At 35.0% G+C, this 14,755-nt stretch overlaps 1 protein-coding gene across 1 annotated transcript in view; it reads left to right on the top strand.

The window, feature by feature from the left end:
- SNTG2 (syntrophin gamma 2) overlaps positions 1-14,755 on the top strand; it is a gene marked incomplete at both ends in the record, with an annotated part of 249,420 nt that overhangs the window by 200,593 nt on the left and 34,072 nt on the right. Inside the window, 2 exons of the mRNA XM_080342144.1 lie at positions 5,387-5,503; positions 12,411-12,482. Of these exons, the coding sequence (XP_080198270.1) occupies positions 5,387-5,503; positions 12,411-12,482 (189 nt within the window). The remainder of the gene's footprint in view (positions 1-5,386; positions 5,504-12,410; positions 12,483-14,755) is intronic.

The following is a 14,755-nucleotide window of genomic DNA, read 5'->3' as shown; positions in this document are numbered from 1 at the left end:
TGCAAAGGCAGCCAATTCCTTGGAAGATGCATGAATTCAGATACATACCTGTCTTCATTGTTGCCTTTGGGTTAGTGTGGACATGTTGCTGTTGATGGTGTTCATACTGTGCCCAGCTTGGATTTATAAATTTCATTCTTCAGCTGAAGCACATAAAACACTTGAGTTTTGTGACTTCCAAATTCTTCTGTAGTTTCATCTCTAAAATGTTATGTTTTAAATAGTCGCCATTCGGACATAACTGAATCTAATTGATGTGCTATGGAAACAATTAATATAACACAATAAAACTGCTAGCATTCCATTTTTTTTTTTCTTTTTTTAGTTAGTAATTATGTTTCTGTAAGGACTGCCTTTTTTTTTTTTTCTTTCCCAATACCTGTACTTTTCAAAACATTCAGTCTACTACTTGCTTTGGAAAAGAACAAAAAAAAATTGCTCAAACTACCTCAAGATATACTTCTCTTTGCTTTCTTAATTTTGTATTGTTCCATTGTGCTTCATGGTATAACACTGGTTCTTAACTTGCAGGCCAAGCTGGCATCTGTTGTACATTCTTATCCCACTTTAATTACATAAGTGTACCCATCTGTTCTGACATTTCATACATCAGAGATCTACTTGATTTTCTTTCTTCATTTCCCTCTGGAGTGTTTTGCGTCATTTACTTTTCATAACTATTTAACTAAAAGTGCTATATACGAAATGTACTGATTGCTTTATTAAATATAACACATGTTAAGTTTCCAGTCATTGCAGCATCTGGATTCTTTATTGCTGAAGAAAACCAATAACTGCAAATAAGAACTTTCATTTATCTGCTATGATTGGATTACATTTTGTTAGTGACTTGTTTTATCTTCTCATAATGAGTGCGATTGCTCATTTGGTTTGTATAGGAACATTTGGAAAGTGTATTAGTATGTATTAGAAACTTAATAATACATTGATGATGTATGGGTAATTTTCCAGATGCGTGGGTCATTTTCCATGCAGTTTCAAAGAGCAGTTTCAAATTGATCATGAAATATGGGAATAAAATGGTGAAAGCATTGCTGAGAATGGGACAGCTTGTGGTGTTATGCCTTATGAGCACTCCTTAAAATCTGAAATGGCAGATTTCAATCCAAATAACAGAACAGTTTTTTATCCCAGGACTAATATCCCCACCCACATACTGAGACCCAATTTGGTTTAACCCCAGCTGGCAATCAAAACCACAATAGCTGCGCGCTCACACCCCACCACCACCCATCAAGTAGGGGAGACAAAATGTAGAGGCCAAAAAGGCAGAAGGGGCCAGAGGCCAGCTGAAAAATGGCAGAACAGCAAAAGGCAGAACTAGCAAAAACTAACCAAACTAATGGAACTCCTGAACAGAAACTCAACTGGAACAAAGCTGAAACAGAGCAGGGTCTAAATGGCCAGAAACCCCCAATACCATTAAATATGAAGCATGAGGCTAATGGCATGGAATATTCCAAGGTCTGTCCCATCTATGCCCCCTTCCCAGCTGTCTCACAGCTGCAGATTGAATGCCCAGAAAGACCTTGGTCTCCTAGACAGCAGCTGAGATATCAGAAAGTTCTTACATTCTCTTCCCTCTAACTCAAAACCACTGCAAAGTTACTTGAAGGTGGTATCTTATTATTCTCAAACTAAATCCGAACAGTGACCATGCTAGCTGTGAAAAAGAGGAGTTTCTAAATGCATGAAGAGAATTAACTTGCTTTCAGTCAAACCAGCACACTCTTCTAGCTGTTTTTCTTCCTGAATGTATATATGCGCTGAGATTTCTATCAGTATTCTGCAGAGATACTCTTCTCCAAATTTTAAACTGATCTACAACTGTGCTACTTGTTGAATTTTTCCACATCTTCATTTAAAAAAGTGGAACAAGTTTATAGAGGCCTTCATTTTATAGGTGTCTTTTAGAAAGTTCAGGAAATGCCTCAACATTTTGTTTACCAGCACCTTTAATACTTAGTTGTTTCATGGTGCTAACACACAAACTGTAATCTTGGGATTTAAAAGACCTTTGGAAGGACTTGTTTTGTTTTGTTTTATTTTTGTTTTGGTTTGGTTTTTAATGACATTGAACTATTATATACTAGCTAGTTTTTACAGATACGTTTTTATTTTCTTTTGTAATATATAAATCAGCAGACCATTTTTTTCTTATTTCTACTGTGAGGTATATAATTGTTTCCTCATTCCACAAATCATGTTGACAATGCAAAGCTAGGTAATGGTTTTAAAGAAAATTGAAAAAACTTTAAATCATTTTCTGATATCTCTTGAGAATTATAATCAAATTTGGGGAAAAAAAATTTTAAAACTTTCCCTAAAACTTTCTAAAATTTAAGGTTCTAAAACTTTCCCTTTGCTTTGATGATCTATCATTTTATTTTTTTTTTTTTCTGATTGGAGTTCTTTTTTCCTGTAATTGGAGTTTTTGTTAGTCATTTCAATCAAGCAGAGTAAGATTCAGTGCATTGTATTCAAAATGTAACTGAAGTATTGCTGTTCGGTTTTGTTTGATGAAGTGGAATGAATAGGTGACCTTATCACAGTCTATATAGCTCAAGAGTGGTATTACAATGTTGTCATTCTTATTGTTCTTGTAATTATGTTTTTTGTTGTTGTTGCTGTCAGAGCTTGAGAGATTTCAGCATACAGAACAGGTTAACATGGAGTTTATAGCTGTTAATAATTATAAAAATCCATTTATTTTGTGCTGAAGGGTATACTTCAAACCAAGTCTCTTGATTCTGAACTGCCACAGGTAGACTGGTCACAGTATAGTGTAATTGCAATCAAAATAATAATAATACGGTTCTATTTCAGTAAAACACCTAGAACACATGCCCAAAAATGTGTCTGGAGCTAATTAGAAAATGTTGTCTTGTGTTCGTAGCTAAATACATGCTCAAGAGACCTATCCAGAAGATTAAGTACTACACTAAATCAAGGCTTCAACATTTGGTGCTCCTATCGCATCTTGCAGCCATAGACAAGAATACAACAATGACAGGGCCTTCACACGAATTCCATAAAATAAGTAAAGGAAATTATTCCTATTTCACAGACGGAAACCTTGGACAGAAAACACATTTTACTTCAGTTAGAGAAATTCAGTGCCCTTTTTCTAAATTTAGAATTTTATTCAAAGAAAGTACAGTTGTCTTTTGCACTACTGTTGGTACTTAGGACTAGTGCTTACGGACCAACCTGTGGTTTCTGTCAACTAGATAAATGGAGTTTTTTCTGTAAATCACGTGTGTATTCTGAAGTGCAAACACAATCTCAACAAGTGGAGAACCTCAACAATCTCAACGAGAGTGGAAGTCTTCTGATACCATTCTGCCCTGATTTTCAATGAAGAACTTCACATTTTCCTTCTTTTAATACATTAAATGAACATCTATGTTTTGCAGCAAAATATATAGTTTTCTTTCTCAGAAAATGTCATGTTTGCTTTAAAATATGATGTTCAGTGAATGACCTGGGCACTTTATCTGTGACTTAGTTTTGCCCTTTGACTTTCTGGATAATTCCAAAATTATTTGGTGAGTGTTGCTGTAAGAATAAATGGTGAAGATAATGATAAGAAACAAAGAAAACATAGAAAGCCACATCCTTTGCTTATCTGTTTATCAATTTAATCGGTAAATTACATTTTCAGTAAAGATTTTAATAGTGTTAGAGGTTAATAAATTGTGTCCATTTGCAAGACAACAAACATGGCTTTATGAATGTAAAGGAGAATATTGTATTTTCTGTTCCCTGCAATTTGGACATTATTCTTTATGTCTGGATTATTTTATATTATATTACCATGCTGATCAACTCAATATATAATATTTGTAGTAGATTGTCAAAAATACTATAGTATATTTTGTTAAAGCAAAGAAGTGTCTGAACATCCTGTTTTTAAACCTTTGCTGACTAGTACAGAAACAATTTTTTGGTGAGAGTTATTAAATTTACACAATACCAAAGTGAGAATCAGAAAAGCTACTGTATCTATTGTGCTGTTCCTTTGATCTCCTTTAAATGTTAATGCTGGAGCTTGGTAAAAGAGCAAAGAGAAGGTTTATCTGGCTCAACATGTTGGTTTACTACTTATTTCTAAATAAGTTGATTGATAAGAGACATAATTGTTACATTAAGTAACAAAATTAGAAAACATGAGATTTTCATGATATAAGAGCATGAGCATGCATCTATACTATCAGCTACATGTTGTCCATTCTTTCCACTTTTGTGCTCTGTTGCTAATAGCTACAGGTACACACACTGGGCTTTCAGAAGAAACGCATTCCTGAGATCATCACATATTTCCCAAATCTACCCGTAGAACAAAAATAATTAATGCCTTCTTCAGTCTGTGCCCACTGACTTCCAGCAAAGCTCTGCGGGCTCAGTATATTCACAAGTGCTAAGACATTTCTGCCCCGTGTAATTCAGTATTGTCCATAAGTGTAGCCTTAATTGAAAATGAGCAAGCTTATCAATAAAAGCTCTACAGTCAGATTGGCGGATCACTCTAGATTTGAGTACATGTTTCATGGGCAGTATATTTCTCTTACTGTGTGCAAAATGAAGCCTGTATGTTTACGTTTCTTATTTTTGTTAGGTAAGCACATATACTGCTACCACACCATGGCATTATTCCTTTATATTAACCTCAAAAGGGAAGCATACAGTCTTTTTTTTTTCCTTGAAATTAATTTATTTGAAATATTAAGGCATGTGTTGCAATACTGATAGAACAAAGTTATGTAACAACTGAATTTGACATTTTATTCTATGAGAAGAAAAATCATCATGAGATAAAGTGTATATAAAAGTATATAAACTCTGAAAAAAAGCTGATGTGACAACACTTCGTTAACAGTGGCAAACATGAGCATACAGAAAGCTGTTTGATTTCACATAAATCTAGTGATTTGTTCAGATGGATTTCTTTAGAGTCACATGTAGCAGGAATTTCAGTATGTCCAAGTTTTGACTGTGCTGTTGATTATGTAGGACCAGGTTTTTTATAAGTTGCTGGCTGAACTGTTTCAGTACACTTAGAATTTTTACTGGCTCAGGTGGGGATCTACTGAGACATACATAGTTGGCTTTTAGAATAGTGATTATTTCAGATAAGAGTCAACCTGTGCTCTAAGTTTGAGTCTCCTCAAGGATTTCTGACACACTGGCATGACACCAAACACTTCAAGAGTACAGTACTGGTGGGAAGGCAAATGTGAAGAAGGGGATGATGCATCCTATTCTAATATGATCCCTCTCCCTTGTGAAAAGGCTCAACCTATTCAGATATATCTTATGCTTCACTGAAAAATGAGCTTTAACTTTCAGTTATTTTCTTTTACAGGTCATACATATGGGATGGGTAAATGAGAGACTTGAAGGAACTGATTCATCTCAGCTTTACAAATTCAAGTTTCTGGCACTGAAGGGTTCATCCTTCTACATTTTCAGCACTCCACCGGTAAAAAAAAAAAAAAAGTGATATTATGTCTGGGTTTGTTTTTTCTTACTGAGCAAAGTTGTCAGCTGAGATTTCAAAAGCAGTTAAAGCCATAGATGTCACCGAATTTCAATAAGCTTTAAATACGTAACCTCTTGCAAGGTCCTCTGAAAATCTTACTGTACCTGGATAGTTCAATGAATTCGTAATAGGTAAGAAGTGTTTTACTTTTGAAACTTGTTAAATTCAGATTTTTCTGTGGTTGGTTACACCCAATATTTCTTATCTTACATTTAGTCTAAAGTATTTTGTAGATGTAATGAGTTGGTAGTTACTCTGTTTTCCGATAGACAGATAAACCATAAAAACCACCATCCATAGGATTAGTAGATACTTGTGGATTTTGCACACAGGCAAGAGATTGAACTGTTACAAAGAATCCAATGCTGTGTACAGTTTAAACAAGTCATATCATCTTGCTTTGATAATTTACATGGCTAGTAATAAGAATTTTATTTCACAACAGATGACTTATCTAATACTTATCTTAAAATGCTAATTAATTAATTAATTAATTTAAAATATGAAAGAGAAAGGAGTTGTAGAATTCTGCACTCTTTAAAAGTGACCTATACTTACCACATAGCATTTTTTTAATCCTTTTTTTTTTTCTGGAGCCTTTGCTTTAAATAAAGAAAAAGAGAATAAAATACGGAATTTGAATGCAATTTCAGTTATACAGCTTCCTTATAATTTTCCTCAGAAGGTGGTCAATCTCCCAGTTTTTCAGCTGAACCAAAGAAAATCTGCCCTTTATGTGTGTACCATCTGCAGTACCTTTGGGATGTACATACACTTCTAACCTTATATGAGAATAACCTTAATGAGAAGCCATCAGTAACATTTTCTCTCTATGTAGGTTGAAATTGTAAATCCAGTGATTCCTGCTAACATCAAGCATTTTTAAATGGCTAAGCAATACTACCCTTTCTAAAATGAGACAGCACATCTGGGAAAAGGTTAAGTTTTTTTCCCCTCTAAAAAATTATTTCCATGTATGTAAAGTCAAATGAAAATTTTATTCAAGTTCAATAGTCCAATTAAAATGCAAAAAATCCCCCCAAATATTAAAGAAATAAACAACACACTACATGAATTCTTTTCCTTTATGAATGCTAATTATTGTTTTCAGACCTGTTATTGAAGAAACAGTTTAGATATAATTAAAACGATCCTTCTACATGATAATAGTTGAGGATAAACTACTTCATTTATCATGTTCAGCACTCTACTAAGAACAGACAAGTAAGGGTGAATATTTGATGGTATTTGTACCACGTTACTTGCCAGTATCTATTACACTCTGTTACGTTTCTGCACTCTTTTTGTTGGTTTTTTTTTTTTTGGTAGAAATTGTGGCTTTTCAAAAAAATGAGCAAAGGGGACCCCTTTGGTCAATGTGTTACATCACCCCAGTACTCAGATACACTAGTAAGTGTGACAGAGCCTATAAATCATAAAACCTGTTGACCAGTTTTCTTGCTATTTAGTCATTCCACAGATGTTTTAAATTGGGAAAAAAAGTAAAACAGGAAATTGGCAGTTTCCAGCAGTCACCCACCTGGAGAATTCAAGCCTGGATCTAAAGCCACACTTTGAATATAATTATCAGTGCCCTGAGGGTACCTCCCACTTTAACTGTCCCTGACCTTCTTCCTTGGAGCTCCCTCCACCCTTCCCACAGCCCAGGACCCCATTGGGGCTTCGCCAGGGCTGTCAGCTCCTGCCCCAGCAGCACAGCCGGCTGGTCTCCAGTTCCCCACAGCCCTGCCCTGCTCAGCCATGGCCCCAGTGAACCAGGTGTACCTATGGGCCCTCATCCAGACCGGCCGCAGCCCATTCCTGACCCCGGGAAGGTGCTTGGTGCCCAGAGCTGGAACTGTCTCCAGTCCCAGGGGCTGGGGAAATGCCCTGGGCCTGGCAGGGATGGAGATAACTGTCTTCATAGCAGCCCATATGGCAGTGGGGTTTGTATTTGTGGCTAAAACAGCACTGACACACTGGGCTGTTGCTGAGCTTTGCTTGCACAGTGCTTCTGTTTCTCACACTGCTCACCCTGGGGGTGGGAAAGAGGTTGGGAGGGGACACTACTAGGACAGCTGACCCAAAGAGGCCAAACAGGATATTATGTACCATAAAACATCATGCTCAGCAATAAAAAATAGTAGCCATTGCTTGGAAACTGGCTGGCTATCAGTATGCTTGGGGTGGGCAGGGTGTGATCACCTTTGCATGACTTGTTTTTTTCCTCTTTCTATATCTTATTTAACTGTCCTTGTTTTGACCCATGAGTTTTCTTGATTTTGCTTTTCATGTTCTCTCCCCCATCCTGCTGCGGGGTGTCGGGGAGGTAGCCAGTGGCTGTGTGGTGCTCAGCTGTTGGGTGGGGTCAGCCCAGTACAGGGCAATGGGATGGGCCCTGCCTGGTGCCCAGGGAGCCACCAGCCCACACTGTGCACTAACACTGGTTCTGTGTCACATATCCCAGCTCTGTAGGTGGAAACACGAGTCCCCACACAAAGCCACACATAGAGCTCTTTCGCTATTGCTAGAGATATTTAGTAGTACTCTTCTACCACTTCTTCCACTGACTTTTTTACTATATTAAAAATTTTAAAATTGATCATTCTATCACAAAAATACAGATGTTTTGACTTGCATGAAGATATGAGTTTAACATTATTTTTTTAAGACATACTTCTACGATGGTCCCGCTATTTGCATACTCAATCAATGTAGTGTATCAGTGTATCAATGTAGTGTGTGCACAGAGTAGATGACCTACAAGTCATGCAGTTATCTTTATTTGTAATGGCCTTACCCATAACTTTACAACTGCTTGTAACAGCATCTGGTACAATTTCTACTCTTTTTCTGTTTCATTGTGTGTAAAAGATTATATGAGTGTAAATACAGCTGCTAACTTTCATAAGAATGGAAGACATTGTTACCCATTGGCAAAAATAAATAAAGTTGGGGAAAAAATGTTGCTATATAATATGAAAGAAATTACTATGGCAAATAATATTCTATTTATACTCCATTTTAACAATATCTCAGATGGTGTTTCCAAAAATGTAGAATCTTCACCATAGAAAGAAATATCAAGAACTATATGATTAACAATGAATGATCTTTCTACATTCCTAAAGTGGCTTATCTGACTGTATTTAAGTAATTTACAGATTTTGTTTATAGATTGCTATATTAGAATCATGACATATTTCTGAAAATTGCACATGTGAAAAACACCATTGCAGAAATATAAATTATTCTTGTGTCAATGTTAATATACAAGGACCATTTTATTGCATTTCAGAAGCATCTAATTTCTGTCAATTTTCAGATCTTGAAAAAGGTCTGAATTCATGCTGAAAAAGAAATTGGAGAGACATTATTCAAAATTGTCATGCAAAACCAAACTATTTTTTATGTCATTGAAAATTTCTAGAAGATTAAACATTTTGGTTTTATGGAACATGTGCTGTATGTAGTTGAGGATTGTACTGTTTGATTTTTTTATGTCTTCCTCATAGTTCAGTATGGTTTTTAAACTCTAGTCTTAAAATAGCCGTATCTTTGGAGCTGCTATCTTACCTTGAATTACAAAACTCTTTTTTCAACATGATTAAATAAATAGTGCTGAAGTGTTTTACATGACAGCAGCTGGAGATTCACTGCATATGCTGCTTATAGTTTTAACAAAAGGAATAAATACAAGAATAATGTGAAAGTAACAGAAATACTTCCACCTTTGAAAGGCATTACAGAGAAAAAAACTTGCATAATCTAATTAGCACATGAACACTTTGAATGTTACAAAGTACTGCTAGGTAAGTTCTAAATACTTGTATTTGTAATTTACATTGTACATAATGTCAGTGTAACGTATCTGGAAAGAGCTGGCAATGAATTGGAGGGCATAGACTTAGCTGTGAATGCTTTTGGTGAACTTTCTAACTTTGCATGCAAGTCTGTCTTTATTTTGTTCACATATTTGCTAGGATCTGACTGCTCTTCAGTGTGTGCTTTGTACCATCGTGTTTGAGTTGTTTTGGATGTCTTCAGCTTCTTATACTGCTATATTGTAGTTGGTCTCAAGAACATTTCTTAATATTTTTTTTTCCTTTTTAGTATATTTTAATTATTTTTTAAAATTATACTTGGCTCCTGTTTTCCATTGAAGAGTGAAGAGGCCAGTGAAATTAATTCCTCTTGACATTAAATTATTCATCATTTTCTCAGGCCTTTTTAATACTTCTGGGTGGGTTGGATGCTTCTGTGTCAGATAATGTTGCATTCTCTGTATTCCAGTAATAAGTATTACCGCCACTTTGTTGATTTTTTTTCCTTAAGTTTTACTCATTAAATGGATTCCTTTTTTAATATATATTGGGGGGGGGGGGGGCGCGCACTGGAGATTTCTAGAATAAGATTCAGTGTTCATATAAATTCAGAGAGTATGTTTTGTTCTCTTTGACTTTAGTGAGTTTTGAAGTGTGATTCTCTTTTACATGCTCTCTGTTTCTGTGTTTACTTCTTATTTCTAGTCAACCCTTTAGTGCTGATCTCTGAACAGACATGAAAGTCTTTTATGCCTGTTTTATAATTGCAGAATTCTCTTCTAGGGAGTAACTGCTTTTCAGCTTGTTGTTTACTACTTTTCTGTGTCAAAATGAACTGAACTTTATTGTTTTATGTCTATTTTAAGTCTTAACTTTTTAAAGAAAAATCAATGATTAACATACACATGACTGGAGTTTCATTTGCTCATACTATTTGCTAAGTATATGTGGAATATGAGCCTGAACTGAGATCACTTGGTCTAAGTAAAACTAGATTTTAATATCTTGTTCATTTTTGGAAATCTACTGTAATGCTTGTTTTTTTAAACACAGGGAACTTAAGGACACTCATGCTAAAGTAAAAAGTACTTCTGCAACACTTAGCACTTTTGTAACTCTGCATATTTATTTCAGTCTCATTATGGACTTAAAATTGTAACTTCAGGCTCCTATCTTTTCTGTCTTTGTTCATTTTTATTATCTCTGTGGTCAGCTCAGTGTTATTTGTGAGTTTACAAATGTTATATTTTAAATTATTTCTGAAAGGATTGATATAGGCAAATATCTACAAAACCAAGTAATCAATATGTCACATAATGCATTGACTTAGCTAAGGAGTTGGTCTTCCAATTATAATAATCACATTCACCTTCTGTTGGTCATAAATTCATGTGTTAGACAAACAAGGATTAAAGTGGAAGTTCAGTGAATGCTAATTGGTACTTTCATGTGTTTTGACACTGGTTTTGACACTATTAGTAATAAATTCATATGAATGAATGTATGTCTCATTAAGTGACCCATTCTGAATATACCTTTTTTGAAACATTTTTCCAATGCTTTACTAAAAAATAATTTTGTCATGCTAAAATAAACCAAATAAATTGCAGTATATAGAATACCTACAGAAACAATTCCAAGGGGATATATGAGAAAGACTTTTTTATTGCTTAAGGAATATATTTCAGTATCTCATTTATCTTAGTTAGCTATCATTGCCCTGTTATTAAATGTGTGGTAATGGAAAAGTCTGCAAGAAATGGAAACATCCTTTAAAGCAAATGAAGGGTAATGCACTATTTTGTGAACTTTTCTGATTCCTTCCAGCTTTTCTCATTGACTATAAGTATATGATCATTTGTGATTTTTTTAAAAAGCAATGGAGTATATAGCAATAACATTTTAACCTTAGACATACCATGATAGTTCTGAGAAAACTATAAATAATGTCAGCTGTCTGCTTGGATTCTAGAATCCCTTTGTAATATGTTTGTTTCCCCTCCTTAAAATCCTTCTCAACATGTTCTCCTGATGACCTTGCACATCGTGATATTCAGACTGTTTCACTCTTGGCTTTAAGTATGGTAGCCTTTTTCTGACATACACAGTAAAAGAAAATCTTGGCTTATATAGGTGCTGACAGTTCTCATCATCACTAGCTACCTCTGCTGAAAAAGTCATGAGAGGTTACAGAGAGCCAAAGGATGAAAGAAATGCACAGGATAATGGGGAGAAGGCTGATGTATTCAGAGGGAATTTAATGGCACAGTAGTGTCACTGTTGTCCATGGTAGCATCATTAATAGCAGCAAAGAACCCCAACAGTTTAAATTAATGTTCAGGAATCAAAACAAATGATATGAGCAAATGAAAGTCCAATCATGTCTCAACAGCTTTTAGGTTATAGATTGTGTCACTCAATTCAGTTCCACAAACAGCATATTAAGTTGAGGCTTATGCTTTTTTATTTTGTCTAACCAGTAACAGGAATGATGGATTCTCCTGCTTTTAACTGAGATTAAAAAGAATCTTTCCCTTCGAGAAATTCAAGACCAAATAATGAACTGGCCACTTTTCTAGGCAGTAAACTATATTTTACAAGACACATGAAGATCCCTTTTGAGAATCAACAGTAATGGGCAAAAACCTGTATTATTTATTTTCTTTTCAAAACAGCCACCACGTGGGTTCTCTATGTTAGCGTATTGATAATTAAATATCCTTACTTAACTCACCACAGAGATGATAAAGAGGTTTCCATCATACTGTAGTAATAATGGGGAAAAAATCAATTAAACTATTTTATACTTTTTATTTATAGTAAGACTCCTGTAGATGTTGTTTCTGTAAAAACTGAACACTGTTTGACAGTCTTTTCTAAATGCTGGATATTAAATGTAGTACCGTGCCTATATTTAAAACATCCAGTAGAATAATGATGAGTGAAATCTTTAAATTTTTTTTCATCTGTACATGTTTTTAGAATAAAGAATGTGTTGTTAATATTTTCTTTTGATATTATAGGTAAGCACACTAGACTGGGTACGAGCTGAAAAAATCTATAACCTCTGTGAGGTTCTATTTAAAATTCACAAGGTAGGTTTCCCGACAATTACAATTATATTATTTAGTAAAGCAAGTTTGCCTTTTCCTGTTAAAGACAAGCTCAAGTTAGTATTAACTTGGAACAGACAACATTCAAATACTCTATCTGTTAAAAAAAAAAAAAAAAAAATTTGATTTGAAACTATTTTTGAAACTATTTGAAATGGCTAGTGCATTAGCTATGCAACTATAAGAGACTATTGAAAATGAATTAAGCTCCAAGTGAGCAAGTTACTAAAATGCTTCAATAGTGAAGAAATTTTTTCAGTATTAGAGCTGGTTGTGTGAAGTACAAGTGAGACAAACAACTAAGCATAATAAAACTGGATATTGCATTTTTCATACTGGCTCAGATTAAGTCAATGTGGTGAAGAATGATTTTGCTGTAATTCCTGGTCTATATTAAAATACTTTACTGAATTTCAGTAACTAGAAGCATAAAATTATGTCTTTTTTAGATCATGTGTAGTTTGCAAATATTTTAGTAGGTTTTACATTACAGAAGGCAACATGGTACATTTGTGTACCATAGAATTCTTCATTTTTATCCACCACCTAGAGACAATGTCGCGTTTTCTGTTTAGCTTGTCCCAAGCAAGGATTTTGGACAAAACTGTAGCAGTCTGTTTAAATAATTTACTTACAAAAGATATTTTCTTCTAAGTTGTATTAGGTGGATTAATTTAGTTCTCTACCAGCTAGTCAAAAACTGTTTTGCAGATGATGTAAGAATAGATGACAGCCTACTGAACTATGAGAATAAAAACAAACATATAATCAGGAAGAAGAAAAACTGAAAGATCAGTCCCTTCAGATAAAATGCTGTTTCACTAAAAAAATCCAAATTAGCATTAGTTCTCAGCAGCTGCTGTCCTTCTCTCTGCTGTTCCTCCTTTGACCATGGGCGTGGTTGTGGAGAAGGAAGGTTGTTGCTTTGTTACCTGTACAGATCCTGACTTAACGTTGTGCCAAAGGAAAACTGTTTAAGTTTCATATCCTAGGGAAGTGCCACTTAAGGCTATTGGTTTTTTTTTCTGGTGCAACACAGTTCTTCAGGACAGTTCACAGAAGGAAAAGCATAGAGGGGAGTTCTCTGTAGTCCTAAATGACAAAATTCTTCAAAGAATGGGGTGGCAGGGAGTTTCCATGGCTTGATTGCTCAAACTACTTGTCCTAGACTAACTTTCAACAACGTGAGCATGTTTTCCTGCACCAGTTTTGTTGACTGTGTTGTTGGTTTTGTTTGGTTTTGCCTGTTTTCCTCTGCCTGAAGCCTGTAGGCACTGGGCAAGGGAGGAACGTTCCCTTCTCTGACAAATGTGGGGAGAGGAAAGTGTGTTGGGCAGTGCCATCCCAGGAAAATAGCAGTCCTGGAATCTGGGACTTGAGCTCAGCTCTGGAGCATGGGCTGCATGAGCAGAAACGTATTTTTCTGTGCATAGCGTTATTTTAATGTGACCATGTCTCCAGCTGGGTACATGTGGGCAACTTCAGGTCCTGCCAGTCACTGAGACAGCAGCAAAGAGCAGAGGTTCTGTCCCAGATTATTTGTTCTGTCTCCTTAATATTCTTTAAAATTTACTTTTTCCTGATAAATAAGTCAGGCATCAATGAAATATGTGCTCATTATGCATTTTGAAAAGATTTTGCTATGGTTTGGGTTTTTTTTTTCTCCTTCAAATCTTAATATTGATTTGAAACTCAGTCCTTCCTTGAATATTCTGGTAATTTCAAGGACAATTTATTCTTAAAGTAAATTCTGTGATACTTTTTCATTAAGAAAAATAAGTGGGAAATAAACACCCAGGATTCAAATCTTTAATGTTCTTGACATTTTAATAACCAAATGTTTAATTGCCAGTCTTCATGAATACATTAGCTAAAGTGCAAAAGCTCAAATTCAGTGTTTTATTCTCTTTTCTGTTTGGTATAAATGACGAGGCAAACTGCGAAAATCTTAAGTAGAAAAAGGTCTTAAGAAATTGCAGACTGGAAGATGGAATTCGTGCTGTAAAAACTGCCATTTGGGAACGGTTTTCTTAAGGATTTCCAGACGCTGGTTAGAACTAGTGCAAAGCTGTGGTGGAGAGTTCTATTGTATATTCTCACAAAAGATGGATTTTGAAGTGAGGTGCACTTATCACTCACATAATTGTAAGCTTCTTATATATGTTTATTATGACAAAATAGTTGAAAATGGAAAATAAGAATCCAATATTGAAATGGCATTTTAAAACAAAATATTTACTCTATTTTAGATGTGT

Source organism: Nesoenas mayeri (genome assembly GCF_963082525.1).
Source record: "Nesoenas mayeri genome assembly, chromosome: 3".
NCBI lineage: Eukaryota > Metazoa > Chordata > Aves > Columbiformes > Columbidae > Nesoenas > Nesoenas mayeri.
Note: the sequence above shows the minus strand (reverse complement) of the source record. Positions and strands in the feature narration are given on the sequence as shown.